This window comes from Astatotilapia calliptera, chromosome 10, assembly GCF_900246225.1.
Source record: "Astatotilapia calliptera chromosome 10, fAstCal1.2, whole genome shotgun sequence".
NCBI classification, from domain to species: domain Eukaryota; kingdom Metazoa; phylum Chordata; class Actinopteri; order Cichliformes; family Cichlidae; genus Astatotilapia; species Astatotilapia calliptera.
Window position 1 is genome coordinate 5,533,041 of NC_039311.1, and position 16,580 is coordinate 5,549,620.

Genomic DNA, 16,580 nt, shown 5'->3' on the forward strand with positions numbered 1-16,580 from the left:
TATGCGTATGTGTCCACTCTAGCTCCGAGAGTGTTTTTCCATCAGAAAACACAAAAAAGTTGGTCCACCCTCAGTATCCTGGCATCTTCTTCTGTCCTGCTGCTCAGCAAAGATTGAAAATGATGAATTGCCGTTGTTTTTGTTTGACAGTGCCCCAGGTCCTCAAGAGCTGCACGGAATTCATTGAGAAGCACGGCGTGGTGGACGGCATTTACCGCCTGTCTGGAATTGCTTCAAATATCCAGAAATTGCGGTAAGGAGGCACAAACTGACCGACATCCAATGCTTGGGACTCAACACTCAAAGTACTTTATACAACATGTCTCTCTCACCCATTCACACACACGTTGATGCTTTCTAATGATCACACTTTGATGAATGCATCAGGAGCAGCTCAGGGTTCAGCATCTTGCATGCAGATTGGAACAACCGGGGATCGAACCACCAACGTTCAGATTAGTAGATGACCTGCTCTGCCAATCCTGAGCCCATGTGACACTCTGACATTGTGTAATATTATATGGAGAAAAGATTGATGCATTGCTGGGAAAAGATCTTTGCAAACACTACTGGAAAGTAGAACCGTTTCATGGCCTGTCTCAGCACTCACATGTTAGTTTGTTGACTGCAGTTTGTTGCTTTGTCCTTTTCTCTCCCATCAGGCATGAGTTTGACTCTGAGCAGATCCCTGACTTGACCAAAGATGTTTACATCCAGGACATCCACTGTGTTGGCTCGCTCTGTAAACTCTACTTCAGAGAGCTGCCTAATCCACTGCTCACCTACCAGCTCTACGAGAAGTTCTCTGTAAGTAAAACACTAATGTGGGCTACAGGGCTGCTAACTGTTGCAGATTGGCCGTGACTGACTGCTGACTTTTCAAATTTGATCTCGATAGAAAAGAAATAAAACAGGTTTATCTTATAGGAATTCTTGAAATTCCTCCTCCAGTCATGGGCCATAGACACCCCTAAAATAATAGCACCGCATTCGACACACCCTGTCATTAAAAATGCAGCAAACCACTGTGTGTGACTTGGAATAAAAACTTTCTCCAAGCACACCAGAGGCATCCCTCAGGATGAAGTAAATACTTACTGGTTGCTATGGCAGCTAGACTGAGGAGGGGGGCTTCGCGGTTACAGACCGATGTTCTGTCTGTGCCCTATATATCAGCATGAACTTGGGATATCAATGGATTAAGCTTAATGTGGACATAGCGCCAAATCCCATTACTGTCAGTCTCTCCCTGTCTCCTAATCTCTTGTTTTGCTTTCACTCGAAGGAGGCTGTATCAGCAGCGACAGACGAAGAACGACTCATCAAAATCCATGACGTCATCCAGCAGCTTCCGCCACCGCATTACAGGTTAGTGTAGAGGCACATTGCCCCCCATTGGCAGGCTAAGGAGCTGCAGGGTTACAGACTGGCTGTGCATTCAGTTGTCTGTCTGATGGTGTTAGAATCAGAGCTTTCTGTAATGCTGTTGCACTGAGTGGAATCTTTGTCTGTGTTAGGATTAATTGAATTTCCCAGACTGTGTGAAATTTGCAACTGGCATTCCAATAGGGATTAAAGCAAAACGCTGATGCTCTGAAGACAGTTTTATCATGTCCGTTAGCGTGCACATCACTGATGGAGCAAGTTGAATCTGAATATGTGATTCTTAGGACCTTGGAGTTCCTCATGAGGCACCTTTCCCGCCTGGCAGCATTTAGCTACATAACCAACATGCACAGTAAGAACCTTGCCATCGTGTGGGCGCCCAACCTGCTGAGGTGAGAGCTCATCCTGCTTTCTTTCATTGTGTTGAATGAATTGTAACTCTTCATCTGTACATTTGCTCAACTGGCTGGAGACTTCAAGATGCCTCTAATGAGCTTTTTAATTTCAAGTATAAGAAATAAAAGTTGCTGTTCTTTTTGGTGCCACACACTCTGGGTTCTTAGACTGGCCTGATTTCTAATGTTTGCCACACAAAGTACACTCTGTCTGTTTTTTATAATGAGTCATTCTGCCTGAACTGAAGGGTTTAAGCAGCCATCACATGTTGGAAATTCATCTCAGAATGGTTTTACTCAAATTCCAATTTTCTTTAACTGAGTTAAAGAAAATTTCACTTCTGTTTTCGCGTTTTCTCTTGTTGTCTCAGGTCAAAACAGATTGAATCCGCCTGCTTCAGCGGCACAGCAGCCTTCATGGAAGTTCGAATCCAGTCTGTAGTGGTGGAGTTCATTTTGAACCATGTTGATGTGCTTTTCAGCACTAAACTCAGCTCACTAATAAGAGAGGGAGCAGGTATAGACATCCCGCCAGCGTGCACACATTAAGCTAAATTCAAATAGTTTGCCACTGATCGTTTTTCTGCTACATTGTCAGGTCACAACTCTTTGTCACGGCCAAAGTCCCTGCTGGTTTCATCACCCTCAACAAAGCTTCTAAGTCTAGAGGAGGCCCAGGCCAGGACCCAGGCTCAGATCAACTCTCCAGTCACTGAAGACAGCAAGTACATTGAAGTGGGTGAAGGTCCAGCTGCTCTGCAGGGCAAGTTCCACACCGTCATTGAGTTTCCCACAGAGAGGTCAGCTGTTTTCCTGTTTTATTAATGTCTATTATAATGGAAAAACCTTGCATGGTGCTCCTTCTGCTGGTGTTCTGGTGAGACTGCAAGACTTTCTTGTCCATCATCGTTTTCTATTATAGGAAGAGACCGCCTAACAAGTCGAAGAAGTCTCCTGTAGGTAGTTGGCGTTCTTTCTTTAACCTGGGCAAGTCTTCCTCTATGTCCAAGCGGAAGTTGCACCGCAATCCCAGTGAGCCTAATGAGCTGAAGGCTATGGCTCTCGCTGGTGAGTGCTCACGCCGCATCTGCAGTAAAAACTGTCTGGAGCTAATCAGCGTTGTGCAGCAACAAGAGCTTAACAAAATACACCAAAGTGACAGCAGTGAATGTTGATGGTTGTGTTTCAGGAGGAAGAGGAGACACTGCAACATTAAGGTCAGCCAAAAGTGAAGAGTCACTGAGTTCCCTGCATAATGTTGAAGGTAATTATTTATGACCTCCACTTCACTTAAACTTGGAATAGAAAGCTTAATCGGTCGTTATCTTTATCGTTTGTGTTCTGTTCTTCCGCCAGGCGAGTCCAAGGTGTACCGTCCTCGGCGACCGCGCTCCAGCAGCGATGCTCTGTCAGCCTCTTTTAACGGCGAGCTGCTGGACAGCCGGCAGCACTGCAACTCGTATGATAACCTGGATGGCACAGAAGACAGCGACGGAGACGACGGACCCATCTGTGTGCCTGCTCTTATCTCGCCTCCACGCTCAGCAGGTGAAGACGTGGACCTCAGCCCTCCAGACATCGGGATGGCCTCCCTGGACTTCGACCCCATGTCATTCCAGTGCAGTCTCCCTGACACCTCCTATGCCTTCCCCCTGGATGATTCACCGGTCAGGGCTGAGGGCTCCACTTTAAAGAGGAACCGGGGCAACATCTGTGGCAAGACCAATGGCTCTGATCTCATCTCTGCCTCCTTCATCAGCAGCTTGACTTCCCCGCTATCCACCGATACCAGCGTGAATACAGGGGAAAAGGCAGAGAACAAGAAGCTGACTGCGTCTTACTCGTACACTGATAAACCCACACAGGCCGTGTCACCTATTAAATGTGGAAAGGCCGCCAGTTTGACACCTTTTGTCACTTCAGACACTTTGTCCGCAGAAACACGTGGGAAGATTACAGCTGGACAGGCTGTCTTTCCACAGTCTTTATCTTCTCCTTCGATATGCAAGGACTCTCCTACATTGATGGGCAGTGTATTGCTGAAAGTAGCTGAGCCATCGCTAAGTGAAGTTTTTCAAATGGAGCTGAATTCTAAACTGGCAGCCTTTGACAGTGTGGACAGCCGAGAGGTAAAGGGAGAGGACGGCGTGCAGCAGGGACCAGCTGCTAATAGCCAAGAGCACCAAGGTAGGGCAGCGAATGAGATACATACTTTCGACCTGTTCTTTAGATGAAAATAAAAGTAAAGTGTTTGTGTGTATTTTTTGCCAGGTTTAGCTTTGCAAGGATTTCATCTTAAACCTTTTTCTTCCGATGTCTGAGCACCTTACTTACTCCCCGCCTTTTCCCCACTCTTAAAGCACCTTAAAACCTTCCCGCCTGTTCCACAATCACCTAGAGCTCTTGCTTATTCATGCTTCAACTATAGTTCCCTTGTGTTTTTTGTGTTCCCACTAGGAGTCACAACTCTGGACTCTTCAAAGGACCCAACCCCTTGTTCCCTCAACTCTACAGCACCCTCTTCTGTCCCTCCTCCTCCACCTCCTAAAAATGCTGCCCGCATGTTGGCCCTGGCCCTGGCTGAGTCTGCTCAGCAGGTGTCCACTCAGTCTCAACTGCGGTCTTCTGAGCCCTCAACACCGCTGTCCCCTCTGCAGCCGCATGAGGCCTCCAGCTTCCAGGACTCGCCACATCCTTTTGTCCTACAATTCCAGACTGCCTCAGAAGACGGAGCTGGACGAGGAAGTACTCCCCCACCAAACAGTGCTGCTACAAGTGTGATCACAGTTTCATCTCATCCCTCCACTTCCAGTCCTTCAAACAAACACCAGCCACCAGAGTTAACCAGCATGATCACTAAGCCATCAGACAGTGCCAAGTCCTCTATAACTGCATCGCAGCCAGACGTGGACCCCCCACCAGACACTCCACTTTACAATTGTGCCCCACTCTCCACATCACCCAGCCGGAGTTCTCCAACCAGGAAAAGTCCAGAAAGACAGCAGCCTGTGACAGGACCAGTCCCACTTCATAGTAGCTCATCCAATTCCACTGCAGCCACAACCCCCAGTGGCAACAACAAGGAGAGTGGAAACTTACAGCAGCATGGTCCTGAGGTAAGGATATCATGTTGGCTGGTCCCAAGAGGTCCTAGCAGTGAATCTCAAAACTCACTGTTTTGGGATTGAGTATGTTCTCAGCACCACCTCCTATTTTTGACAGAAGTTATCCTCGGTGTAGGCTGCAAGTCTCTACCTGTATGTATGTATATAGGTATTTTTTAAATAATTGACTGTATACCACTACTACTCTGCATTCAAATACTCTGATACTTTAGATACTTACAGTTCATATTGGAAAAGTCTTGTGTTACTATAAAAAAAAATGCACAACTCTTATTTTTCTTTTCTTTCTTTGTTTTTTTCCCTAAACCTGATATAAATAATGACTTATCCTGTGTTGGCCTCTTTTTCTCAGGTCAAACCAGAGGAGAAGGCACCACCCCCAGTTCTTCCAAAACCACCAGAACAGCCAGCTCAGAAGCTGAAAAGATCAGTCCCACCACCCCAAACCCAAACTCAGCAGCAGAGCCAAGCCCAAATACAACCTCCAGCTCAGACACAGCCTCACACACATTCCCAGACATTAGTCCAACCCCAGCCTCATCTCTCAAAGGCTAGCGCAAGAGTCGCACCCACCTCTGCTGAGCCTGTGGAGAAACCTTGGGAGGCCATAAAGCCAGTGCAGCCCTGTGCAGAGTCTGGAAAATATCACGACTCCTATGGACCCACTCCTCCTGCCCCTCCTGTTCGCACTATAGAGAGCAAACTGGCCACAGCAGCACTCAGCCACAGTGAAACCTCCTACCATATCCTGGGTGAAGGTCCTCCGTCTGGCCATATGGAGGATGCTCTCCCTCACCATCCTCTTTCTCCTCGTAAATCTTCCACGCACCAGCCAGCCTACCTGTACCACGCTAAAGGAGAACCCGTCCTAATTGATCCTCCAGGAGCTGCATACTACCACCAGAGGTCTGTAACTCTGGGCCCGCAGTCTATACCACACCACTACCAACCAGACAGTGTCCCTCCACACACCTATGTGTCAAAGTCTGAGCCTCAGATACCCTACAGTGCCCGAATAGATAACAGATACAGCACTTTAGGCCCCAGGTCCTACCATCACTCCATCAAGTCCAGAGGAAACCCCAGGAGTGTTTACCTAGCCCCAGGGCCTGGGCACCAGGGCTACAGTCATGACAGAACCCATGGCTATCCCACCATCCGCAGAGTGCACTCGCTCCATGTTCCTTCCAGCATTCGCTCAGTGCCCATCCAGAGGACTGAAGTTCCTCCAGATGACGACATGTTCTTCTACCACCGACCGGTGTACCAGTGCAAAGCCTACCAGCAGCCCCCGCAGCAGTCCTCGCAGGCAGACTACCATGTTACCCAGCTGCAGCCTTACTTTGAGAACGGACGAGTCCAGTACCGCTACAGTCCATATTCTGGTTCAGGCCCATTGGAGGCGCCTTTCTATGACATCGACCCATACGGCACTATCAGAGTCAGGCACCTTCACTCCTACAGCGGCCGAGATGCAGGAACACTTCCTGGGCGTCCTGGTGGGAAGGCGACTGGGTATCACTACCTCACTCGCCACATTCTTCCTCCTGGGAAGGAGCACAGTTTTGTGAGCAGGGACATGCCCCCCGGGCATGGGAGCAAAGAAGTTGCTGCTTACTTATCCTGGGACCCAGAGGAGTCCGAAAGGTTGCGTATGCATTCTATCCGCAGGGAGAGCAGGGCCAGGCTTAAGGTTAAAGGCCCCGTCCTCTCTCAATATGACAACGTGGGCTTGTTCACACCAGCAGATATATCAGGCTATGAAACCCTGCACCTGCGCAGTAAATCTGACCCAGGCAAAGCTGTGCTGATACCGTCTGAGAGCAAAGACGGCCGCTACCTGCCCAGACAAATGGTGTCGGACCCTGAAGCCCTCATGTACATGGAGACTGACAAGCATGTCCAGGGCAGCGGAGTGGGTGACAAGCCTGATGCACTTTCCAAGCAAAGCAGCTCCAAGAAATGCCAGTCCTCTCACTCCCTCCCCTCTGCTCTGAGCCACAGTCTCTCTCACCAGCAGGAGAGCGGTCGGCACGAGGCCAAGTATGAGCCCGGAGACGACGGCAGCAGGTCTAAACACAAGAGGAACTTTCAGGCGCGTTACGAGTGTCCAGATTCTGACCACCACCAGAGCAAAGTGAAAACATCAAGCGGCTTTCACAGCACAGACGATCAGTCATCAGCCCCCAGGGAACAAATCGGCCGCTCCAAACCCGAGCGATCGCACAGCGTCCGAGAGCAGCACTACAGCCAGGCCAAAGCAGACCTAGACAGAGACTACTCGTGTCAGAAACACAGCACGAAAGCAGTGCAGTCCCACTATGACAACTTGGACGATTACCACCCAGTACCTCAGCCTCATGCCCCTGTTCAAAAACATGGAGCGTCCAGCTCCTACCCAGCCCCAGGATTTCCAGTGAGCCACAACAACAGAGCTTACTCCACAGCTCTAGGTCAGGGGGCCTTTATCCAGACTAGCCTGGCCATGCAGAGGCCCGAGACAGAGATTCATACAGAGTGAAGCATTTAGGGGGAGGTGTAAAATAATCTGAAGCTGTGTAGAAGAAAGACTCTGAGCTATGGTTGAGCAGCCTCTGCAGGACAGTGGACTGATGTATCACCAATATTTTTGCTTCTCTGTATTTTTAAAGAATTGTAAAGAATATTGTAAGACTTTTTACAGAAAGTCCTGAATGTATACCTGAAATTATTGTCCATGAGGTCTTGTTGTTGTGATTGATTGAGACAGTAGCCGGTCATAAATGTATAATGATATGAAAGACGTGAGGTACTTTTACTAGGAACCACAAAAATGTAAATTATATATACTATATATACAAATAGAAACACCCATAAAAAGGGATTTTAGTTTGGTTTTTGTTTTTTTTTTATATGGTGTGTCGCTGGGTATGAGCATCAACTGGGACTAAGGTTTGCATTTTAGAAATGCATGCACTCTATCTCTTACAGAACAGTTCTGTGTACTTCTCTATCCATTGCGTTCTCTCTGGATTTCACAGCACAAGTCGTTTCAGGAGGAGGATACGTGTAGGTCGACGCAGGGCCACCTGCTAATGTGACAGAAGCAGCGTGTCCATGTTTGTTTTGAAGAATCTGAGCAGGAGGTTGGATGAGGACCTGCAGCCGGGTACTTTGAGTTAATGTAGTGCTTGTCAATGTCTTTATTTTCTCTGACTGTGCCATTTTTACGTAACTTTGTTATAAACTGATTACAATGACTTCTAATGGAATGTGTTGGTACTCCTGTTCTTCATTAGAAGAGGGACCAAATGACTCGGCACAGTTCTTGCACATATGGGATAAAGATGGGAACGTGGATGAATGCCTGTTGTAGCACCAGAACTGTAAGGGGTTATTTTTCTTGTCCCCCCCCCCCGAATCAGATTGATGGTACTTTCTGTGCTAACTGAATAAAGCTGGAAACAATGTCCTTCTGAACAATGTGGGGAAGAACACATTGTTGCTGCTTTGTTGGGGAAAAACTTGGATGAGCCTTAAATTTTGTTCCTGCAATCCATACATTTTATTTTTCCTGTCATAATACATAAATGCATGACGATTCTCGATATGTCAAGGTTGAAGGATTATTTTGATTTTTTGTGGGTTATTTAGTTTTGTATCACCTTGATGGTTCTTTTTTTTTCTTTTCTTCTAAGGATATGTGGGACAATTTTCTTTTCGGGCTGGAAATCAGTGTATAGTACATTCATTTGGTATTATACTATAAGCCCTTTCGGGGTAAGCATAATGGATGGATTACAATATGTTTCAACTATGTCCAAATCCAGGTTGTACTCTGTAACTGTTTAACTTCTATATCGCTTGCAGGTTCTGCTCCTCTTGCCTTATGTAAAGCCTCTACCTTTTCAGATGGGGCGTTGATGTAAGGCATTATGTACTTGAATGTGAAAACACTCGTCTCAAAATAGAAGTTATCTACAGTTAGATATGAAATAAATAAAACTGTTCAGGAAGAGATAGAATCCATGGCTTTTGTGTGGATCTGAATGTTTCTCGAAAACAGAATCGCAGATATCAGAAGTGTTACGAGTGTATCTTAAATTAGTGACGTCACTAGAGTGATGACTGATGCTTTGAGCAAATAAAGAGCTTGAATATAAAGACCGACCGTCGACAGATTTAAAGTGATGAATACAGGTGGTATTTTCAAAGTCCACATGTAGTCGTGTGAGTCAGCCTTTCCCCTGTCTCTCTGAAAAAGATAAATAAAAACGTTCATGACGCACCGCATTCATAGCATCACAGCCGCATCTTCTAATGTAGTCCAAGTCTAGTGTTAAAAGAGCCTTGCTCAGGATGTTGAACACCAATTCCTGCTGACAGATCATTGCTGCAAGAAACATGACTGTTTTCTCCATGTACCCAACTATTTACTACATGATTGAAATAAGTTATTACAGTAAAAAGTAGGTGTGGCAAAACATCGCAGTTAGCTGAAATGAAAATAAACTATACTTTTGACAAAAATAAACAATATTGTGTTCCCTATAATTAAATGTAATTTAGTCTTTATTGGTTCAGCTACATTTACACACACAGCTTACCTGATGAGGCTTTGATGGACAGGTGAGTCAAATGAAACTTATCTGAACTATAATAACTTTGATGTAAATGCACTGTGATGGACTTCTTTTCAGAGCAACACATGACTTACTGAATAGCAGAGTGTTGGTGGCTTTATGCAGCTCTGCAGTTGGAGACCCGGCTCAGTAACTTTACATGGTCTGGACTTTGTGGCTGAGTTGCTCTGGTTTCTTAAGTTTGCAAAAACACCAGTTACAACTGATGGTGGAATATATCGGTAGGAACATTTTGGAACAGTAGCATCTTATTGCAGGACCATGCTCAAATTACATTCAGTGCTTTGGAACGACCCATTTGTTCCCAAATGTTTATAAAGCCAGACTGCATGGATATGTCCTTTTGTTTTATACACACGGTGCAACGGGACTGAAAACAACTGAAGATTCACAGGCATTGACCAGTTATTTGGTCCATTTCCCCCTCCTGTGGATGAAGCACAAATCTCTGGGGTAAGCTTTTATTTAAAAAGGAAATGCTTGCTGCAGGAGAATCAAGAGAATGCAACGTAATCCCTGGTTCAGCTGTGATGATGACCAGAATGCCATATGTATTTTAAAATGACAGCTCCACAAACCCCATGGCTTTCTCAATTTGACCAACAGGGGGATCTAAAATGCATAAGAATATTAATTCCTTTCCAGAGAAACATTTATGAAAACATAAAGCATATATAATGAATCAGCTTTTTAAAAAATTAATGTAATTGTCTTACCCCAACTTTGGTATAACGTCTAATGCTTAAAAGTGACCAACATGAAGGAGAATGTGTTGAAATCATTCCACCACCACAAGAACAGAAACGCTCAGGTTTGGCAAGAGAACTGCAGAGTTTGGAGTTGTGCTTGTACTTAGTTTCCCTCCTGTTTCATATACTGATCAGAAACCTCGTGTAAAAAAGACAATTGCAGTAGGACTGATATGATGACACAGCTGTCATGTTTGTCATCTAAATTCAGTTTCTCGTTTGAGTTTATAACGGAGATCCATAATTACTAAAACAGACAAGTAATATTTTTTCATTTCGGTTAGCGCACTTACATTATATTTTTAGCATGATAAAGAGAAATGTTTTTCCTTTAATTAAAAAATACATTCAAGTCTAATCTGGACTAATTTATGTTGCGAATAACAAATATTTGGTTTGTTATAAAAAAAAAAGTTCAGTGTTATCCATTTCCTTTCCCTACTGTTCGAAGTCAAAGTGTGCCCTGATATTTATCATATTCTCTCATTGGTTTTGCGTTTTACATTTGTTAACACGCGGTTTTGAGGCAAAGCGTTAAAAAAAAGTCGAAAACGTAATTATTTTATGATTTTCTTGATCTAGTGTTTTCTACATCGTTGGAGTGTGAAGGAGAAAACTTGAGGAAATGAAGTTAGATTGTTTACAAATGTTACCATTGCATTGTGGGAGACAGATGATTGACACGGGCGCCATTTTGCTCCCGCTCGCTCTGCTTCCATTGTGTGAGAGATAGTAAATATCTGACACTGCCAGACAACCAGAACACACTTCTATCCTTGCGAAGAAAAGAGACTAAATTCACCCCCGGTAAGTAAAAAATTCCTTAATTATTTCTTAACTAAGAACAATAGTCACCATTTGGTGAAGAAAATAGAGTAGATAAACTTATTTTTTTGCTTTAATATCGTGTTTTTTCGATGGTGTTGTGAAAGAGAAAGCAGCTTCCCCCAGGCAGAGAAAAACGGCTCAGTACTTCCACTGCCGAAATATCTAGTCCACTTTCAGCGGCGATTTCTACCTCGCTTTTTCGCTTTAAAATACCTCTACTTCATCAGTCTTTGACTGTTTTTCGATACGCTTACTTGTCTACTACGATTTGTTAATGCTCTTGTGAGCACACATTTTCTGTTTTGGTGGGAAAATGTCAAAGTTTACATCCCGCTCGTTGCCTGTGTATTGGTAGGTTCGTTTCGGTCTGCGGCCATAATCTTGCGGTATGAGGCGGAGTTAACAATACTTGTCCCGCCCTAAAATACTCCTGGCTGAAACATCATTGGTTTGGGTGTACAGTGGAGCCACAGCTGATTGGTGGGATTCAGAGTGACGGCCTGTTAAAGGTTGTGATTGGCTAAATTGGGATCCCACAGTCTCTAGATTGGCTAAAGTCTTTGTGTTTGTGCAGCGGCCAAACCCGGGGGAAAAGTTTTATCAGGAGGTCCAAAATGACTTAAGAACCAAGTATTTATAACATGTTTAATTATAGATCGTTAATAATTGATACAAAAATATTAAAAACTCAAAATGCATAATTACTTGATAACAAATAAAACGAAGTGGTAAAAGGGGGCAAGTTGTATGTTTTTAATTACTTATATATATTTCAGAGCTGCTGCACTGAATATTGGAAACTTTAAATAATTTAGTTATTTATCTGAGTTCAAGGCCACTAGCTTAGCAGGATCATTTGTCCAGTGTGCAACGATAATGTCACGATGAAGCGAATAGAAACAGATACATTGTTGGGGGTTTTTTTTGTATTCCGTCAGGTGATACTCTGTCGTAATGGCTCGTACCAAGCAGACTGCTCGTAAGTCCACTGGAGGAAAGGCTCCTCGTAAGCAGCTGGCCACCAAGGCTGCCCGCAAGAGCGCCCCTTCCACAGGTGGTGTCAAAAAGCCCCATCGTTACAGGTAACGTTCATTTTGAGTCACATTAATTGCTCCTTATCATATCAGACGTTTAATGAGCAATCTTTACCCTGCAAATTCTGCTCGGAGCCACAAAAAGTATTTTAATTAGGGAGACTCAGCCTTAACTGTCAACATTACTGACAGGTGTAAAAATAAATAAATGATTGTACTGAGCTTGAGGTCATGCGTTTCAGGCCTGGTACGGTGGCTCTGAGAGAGATCCGTCGATACCAGAAGTCCACTGAGCTTCTGATCCGTAAGCTGCCCTTCCAGCGCCTGGTGAGGGAGATTGCTCAGGACTTCAAGACTGACCTACGTTTCCAGAGCGCTGCCATTGGAGCTCTGCAGTGAAGCCACACTGCTATGTTGGATGTGGGAAGGAGGTCCATGCTGTTAACAGTTTGTTTTTTTTGCTAGTAGAAGCTTTGACATCACTTTCCTTATTCTTCTAAATTTGTTTGATTAGGGTTTTTTTTTCCCCCAAACTGTTTTTTAGCACTTAGTACGATTAGCGGCACTAATTTTTGATTCATCAATGTGTCTCTGTAGAGAGGTTTCCAAATGTTTGGTCCATGAGTTTAACTTGTAATGTGAACTCTGAAGGGTTTTATATTATATGCAAGTCTGTCTTGTCCTTTGTTATGACTTTTTAAGGGCTGTTAGAGAATTACGTGCTTTCAGCTGTCGATATTTAAGGACTACACTTAAACCAATGCAGCAGATCAAAGTTTAGGTTCTTTTCTCTTATATTACAACATCATTAATATGTACTGCTAATGTTGTTTGTGTTTGTCCCCTGCAGGAGGCTAGTGAGGCGTACCTGGTGGGTCTGTTTGAGGACACTAACCTGTGTGCCATCCATGCCAAGCGTGTCACTATTATGCCCAAAGACATCCAGCTGGCACGCCGCATCCGTGGAGAGCGCGCTTAGATGGCCTCCCTGATGTTTTCATCTGTGTCCTATTTTTCTTTACCCATCCTGCCTTTACTCGTTTCATTTTACTCCATCCACCCACCTCCACCCGTCCCTATTCCATTCTCTCCCAGCCTACCCAGCTTCTTCGGTAGACTTTAGAGTAATCTTGATTATGAAGAGATAGAAATATGTTGAAGTCTGATCAATTTGTAATTTTTTTTGTCTTCACCAAATGTTTTAGGGTACCTTCTTCGTGCATGTAAAGGGTTGGCAGATCAGATGCACATGTGCACACATAGGCAAACATGCATTCCTGGGTTTGGGAGCTACTTCAAATCTGGAAGCCCATCAGTAAGCTCACCTGGAGTTGAGCAGGTGCAGTTTTTGTGGCAAAAGGAGCCAAAGCAGAGGGACAAGGGCCGAGGGGGTTAGTCTGCTTAAAGGGGAGCCACAACTTCCACAGCAGGGTGCTATTAAAACTAGTCCCGAGGCCTCCGCCCCCTCTGAACATCCTCCTGCTCAGTGCGTCCTTCTGCACCCCGACTCTCCTGTTGCTCTGCAGCTGTAGCTTTTCAGTGCACCTCCGTCACCTGTGAAACCTGCTCGTTTGTTTGTGTGCTCCTGTGAAAACTGATCTTCCAAACCAGCTTGTGCTCAAACAAAAATCTCTTGGTTTCTTAAGAATATTATTGTTGTGGATATGGTGTCTATTTTTGTTTTACACATCTAATTCATAGAGGAGCATCTCCTCCTTACCACTTATACAGTTATCAAAATAGGAGTAATAAGCAATTAATAGTATCAACATTATCAGTTAGGGTCTTTTTGTTTGCAGTGATTTGTTACAGAAAATCAGGAAGGGCTTCTCCATTTTCCAAGGAAACTTCAATTCTAATGGCAGCCACGAGGGGGCGGGGTCTCACTGTCTCCTCTTCTGTTCACTGTAGATTAGTCGTCACATTCAGCCTCCATCTCTCTGTCACCACAGATTAGCATTATACTTGTCACACCAGTATGAATTGACATAGTGAACCTCTGCATGTTTAGGGTCTGTGTGTCTCCTGCAGCTTCTCTACACCTGAGCATATAATCTGTCCCTTATCAAAATTTGGGATGCACAGTATAACCTCATACTTTTTTCTTTTATATTTTTCTTATTCCTTGAGATTTTCAGACGTATAAATAAGCTGATCTTTGTATTTTCCAATTTTCTCATATTATGGTGGTAATAAATAGATGTTAAAACACGTGGATGAGAGTTTGTGTGTCATGTTTGGCGTTACGTATGCTGCAGTTCAATCTGAACAGAAAGCTGTGCTGTTTATCAGTGCAGAGAAGCCAAACTTCCACATGGGGGAGACCTTAACCAAATAAGGATTTAACGGCAGCAAACTCGTCAGTAAAAGAGTCCATAAACATAAGTGACACATGTTCAAAGAAAAAGTAGAAAAAAACGCTGCCAGAACATCGTACAGAGGCCTCTAATGGGGACAGGGTTTTCACAGGCCAAAATATTTAGTAACTGAATTTTGTGTAGTAAAAAATGATGTATTTACATAAAAGTATTTTCACCACTGAAATCACTCATGAGTCAAGTAAGGTGAACAAATCCTGGAGAGCTAAGTGGGGAGAAAGCACCACGTGTGGCAAATTAATACAGGTGAGAGGTGAAAGAAATGTTATTATTGGACATACAAAACTATGCAGGTCACAGTTTGGCATTTAGCATGTTAAGGTCTGAATGTGCCTGTGAACTATTTCAATGGAGTCCAGTTTTTTCCCACTGCAAGCATAGAAGGAATCTGAAGTTTACTCGATTAAAAAATGAACTCTTTAAGCTGCTTATTGTCTGCTCCTCAGTTTCAGTGGGAATGCTTGTATAGATGCGCATAAGAGATTCATGTGTCCTGTGTATAAATAAATAAATAATAGGCAAAATACAAACAAAAACTTTGAGAATTACCTCCCACTGGTGTCACCTACTTTGTTAATATTTTTAACTGTTGCATTTTGTTTGTTTGTGCTAGTTTGTTCCACAGAAACCTGCAAAGCTTCTAACGTTAGGGTGAGTCCTTTCTTTATTTCACAAAAGACAGACTTTACAATAAAACATGACAATGCTGTGCAGCTCCACATAAAGTAGGACACCTGGTCCCTCTGTTGTCAGCATGAAGCTGTAAACATTCATTCTTTGAATCTCCACTGGAGAAAATCTACATGTATACAGAGGGAATGCAATCCACGCTTCCCGACACATGTTTCTACTGTATATCCTGACCATTTACTATTTCCTTCCCACCCATATCTGGTGTATTTGGAATAAAATATTCTCATCTACTTCATATTTCATTATATTTTTATTCTACTAAGTTTCTTCTCAGAATATGATCATATAAAAAAATTACTGAACATAAAATGATTTGTTTATTATAGTAAATTAATCTATTATAGTAGAATATAGTAAATGATAGTAAATTAAACTAATCTATAGATGCAGAAAAACTAGATCCTCAGTTACTGAAAAGGTTATCTAAGAAATCTAAGGTACTGGAGAAAGAGATTTCAGTTTCATTTTACTTAATGTATTTTATGAGTATCATTATTATGCTTTAACAGAGAAAGCACATTTAAAAGCACTAAACTGAGCAACTCTGTCGCAAACGTTGAGCAATACACTCTCTGGATCATCTCGAAACCTGGGTTTGAATTAAAAGATCCCTGGGTAAGCTAATGGCTACCTTTTCTGCAGACAGAGATAACACTTGCGTCCGTGTTGTCTATGTTTTTTGTGGCGTTCCTCAGGGCTCGGTTCGCTTTTATTTTCAGTGATATGCTGCTACTCAGCCAGTTCTTTTTACCGTATGGGCGTGCTGCCCCTAGTTAAAATATTATACTCATATTTCTAGGAATACAGGACTATTGCAGTTCTTAAAGCATAGACAGACAAAATGAGAGCATTTTGCTTATTTTTTTAAGGGGGATGGACGTTAAAATAGATATTTAGCCATAACACTACAATATATTCCCCACAAATCAAAGTCCAACATTTTCTTTATTTAGTTTTAATCAGGAAACAAAAAACAGGAGTAAAAATAATAATCTATTGCTCCTAAAACAGTAACAGTTATAATATTCATCTAGCATTGCATATAGTATTTTTACAACTGCAAGCACTGCTGGAAATGTTGCCTCACACACTCAGTTAGGTATGCTTATGTCCACATCACTATCCAGCAACATTTGTCACCAACAAATGGACACAGCTGGAATGAAGACAGAAACAGCTGCTAACATTTTTCCATCCTTTTTTCCTAGAATTCTATGATTTCTTCCAAAATCATGCTCACATTCCCACTGCTACCTGTTTTTGTAATTACAGTGGGGCAAAAAAGTATTTAGTCAGCCACCGATTGTGCAAGTTCCCCCACTTAAAATGATGACAGAGGTCAGTAATTTGCACCAGAGGTACACTTCAAC

The 16,580-nt window shown here is 43.4% G+C and overlaps 2 protein-coding genes across 5 annotated transcripts in view; both read left to right on the forward strand.

Moving 5' to 3' along the window:
• arhgap32b (Rho GTPase activating protein 32b) overlaps window positions 1-8,922 on the forward strand; it is a 121,430-nt gene extending 112,508 nt beyond the window's left edge. For all 4 annotated transcript variants that reach the window (XM_026182996.1, XM_026182997.1, XM_026182998.1 and 1 more), the window contains 11 exons: window positions 151-253; window positions 663-807; window positions 1,286-1,368; window positions 1,671-1,778; window positions 2,153-2,298; window positions 2,380-2,581; window positions 2,704-2,849; window positions 2,971-3,045; window positions 3,138-3,968; window positions 4,239-4,897; window positions 5,259-8,922. In XM_026182996.1, the coding sequence (XP_026038781.1) occupies window positions 151-253; window positions 663-807; window positions 1,286-1,368; window positions 1,671-1,778; window positions 2,153-2,298; window positions 2,380-2,581; window positions 2,704-2,849; window positions 2,971-3,045; window positions 3,138-3,968; window positions 4,239-4,897; window positions 5,259-7,427 (4,667 nt within the window). In that variant the 3' untranslated portion in view covers window positions 7,428-8,922. The remainder of the gene's footprint in view (window positions 1-150; window positions 254-662; window positions 808-1,285; window positions 1,369-1,670; window positions 1,779-2,152; window positions 2,299-2,379; window positions 2,582-2,703; window positions 2,850-2,970; window positions 3,046-3,137; window positions 3,969-4,238; window positions 4,898-5,258) is intronic.
• Window positions 8,923-10,948: 2,026 nt separating this feature from the next.
• On the forward strand, window positions 10,949-13,130 carry LOC113031110 (histone H3.3). The gene is made up of 5 exons (XM_026183002.1): window positions 10,949-11,084; window positions 12,044-12,187; window positions 12,382-12,534; window position 12,654; window positions 12,990-13,130. The coding sequence occupies exons 2-5, from the start codon at window positions 12,060-12,062 to the stop codon at window positions 13,116-13,118; spliced, it is 411 nt and encodes a 136-aa protein (XP_026038787.1). The 5' UTR covers window positions 10,949-11,084; window positions 12,044-12,059; the 3' UTR covers window positions 13,119-13,130.
• Window positions 13,131-16,580: the final 3,450 nt, after the last annotated feature.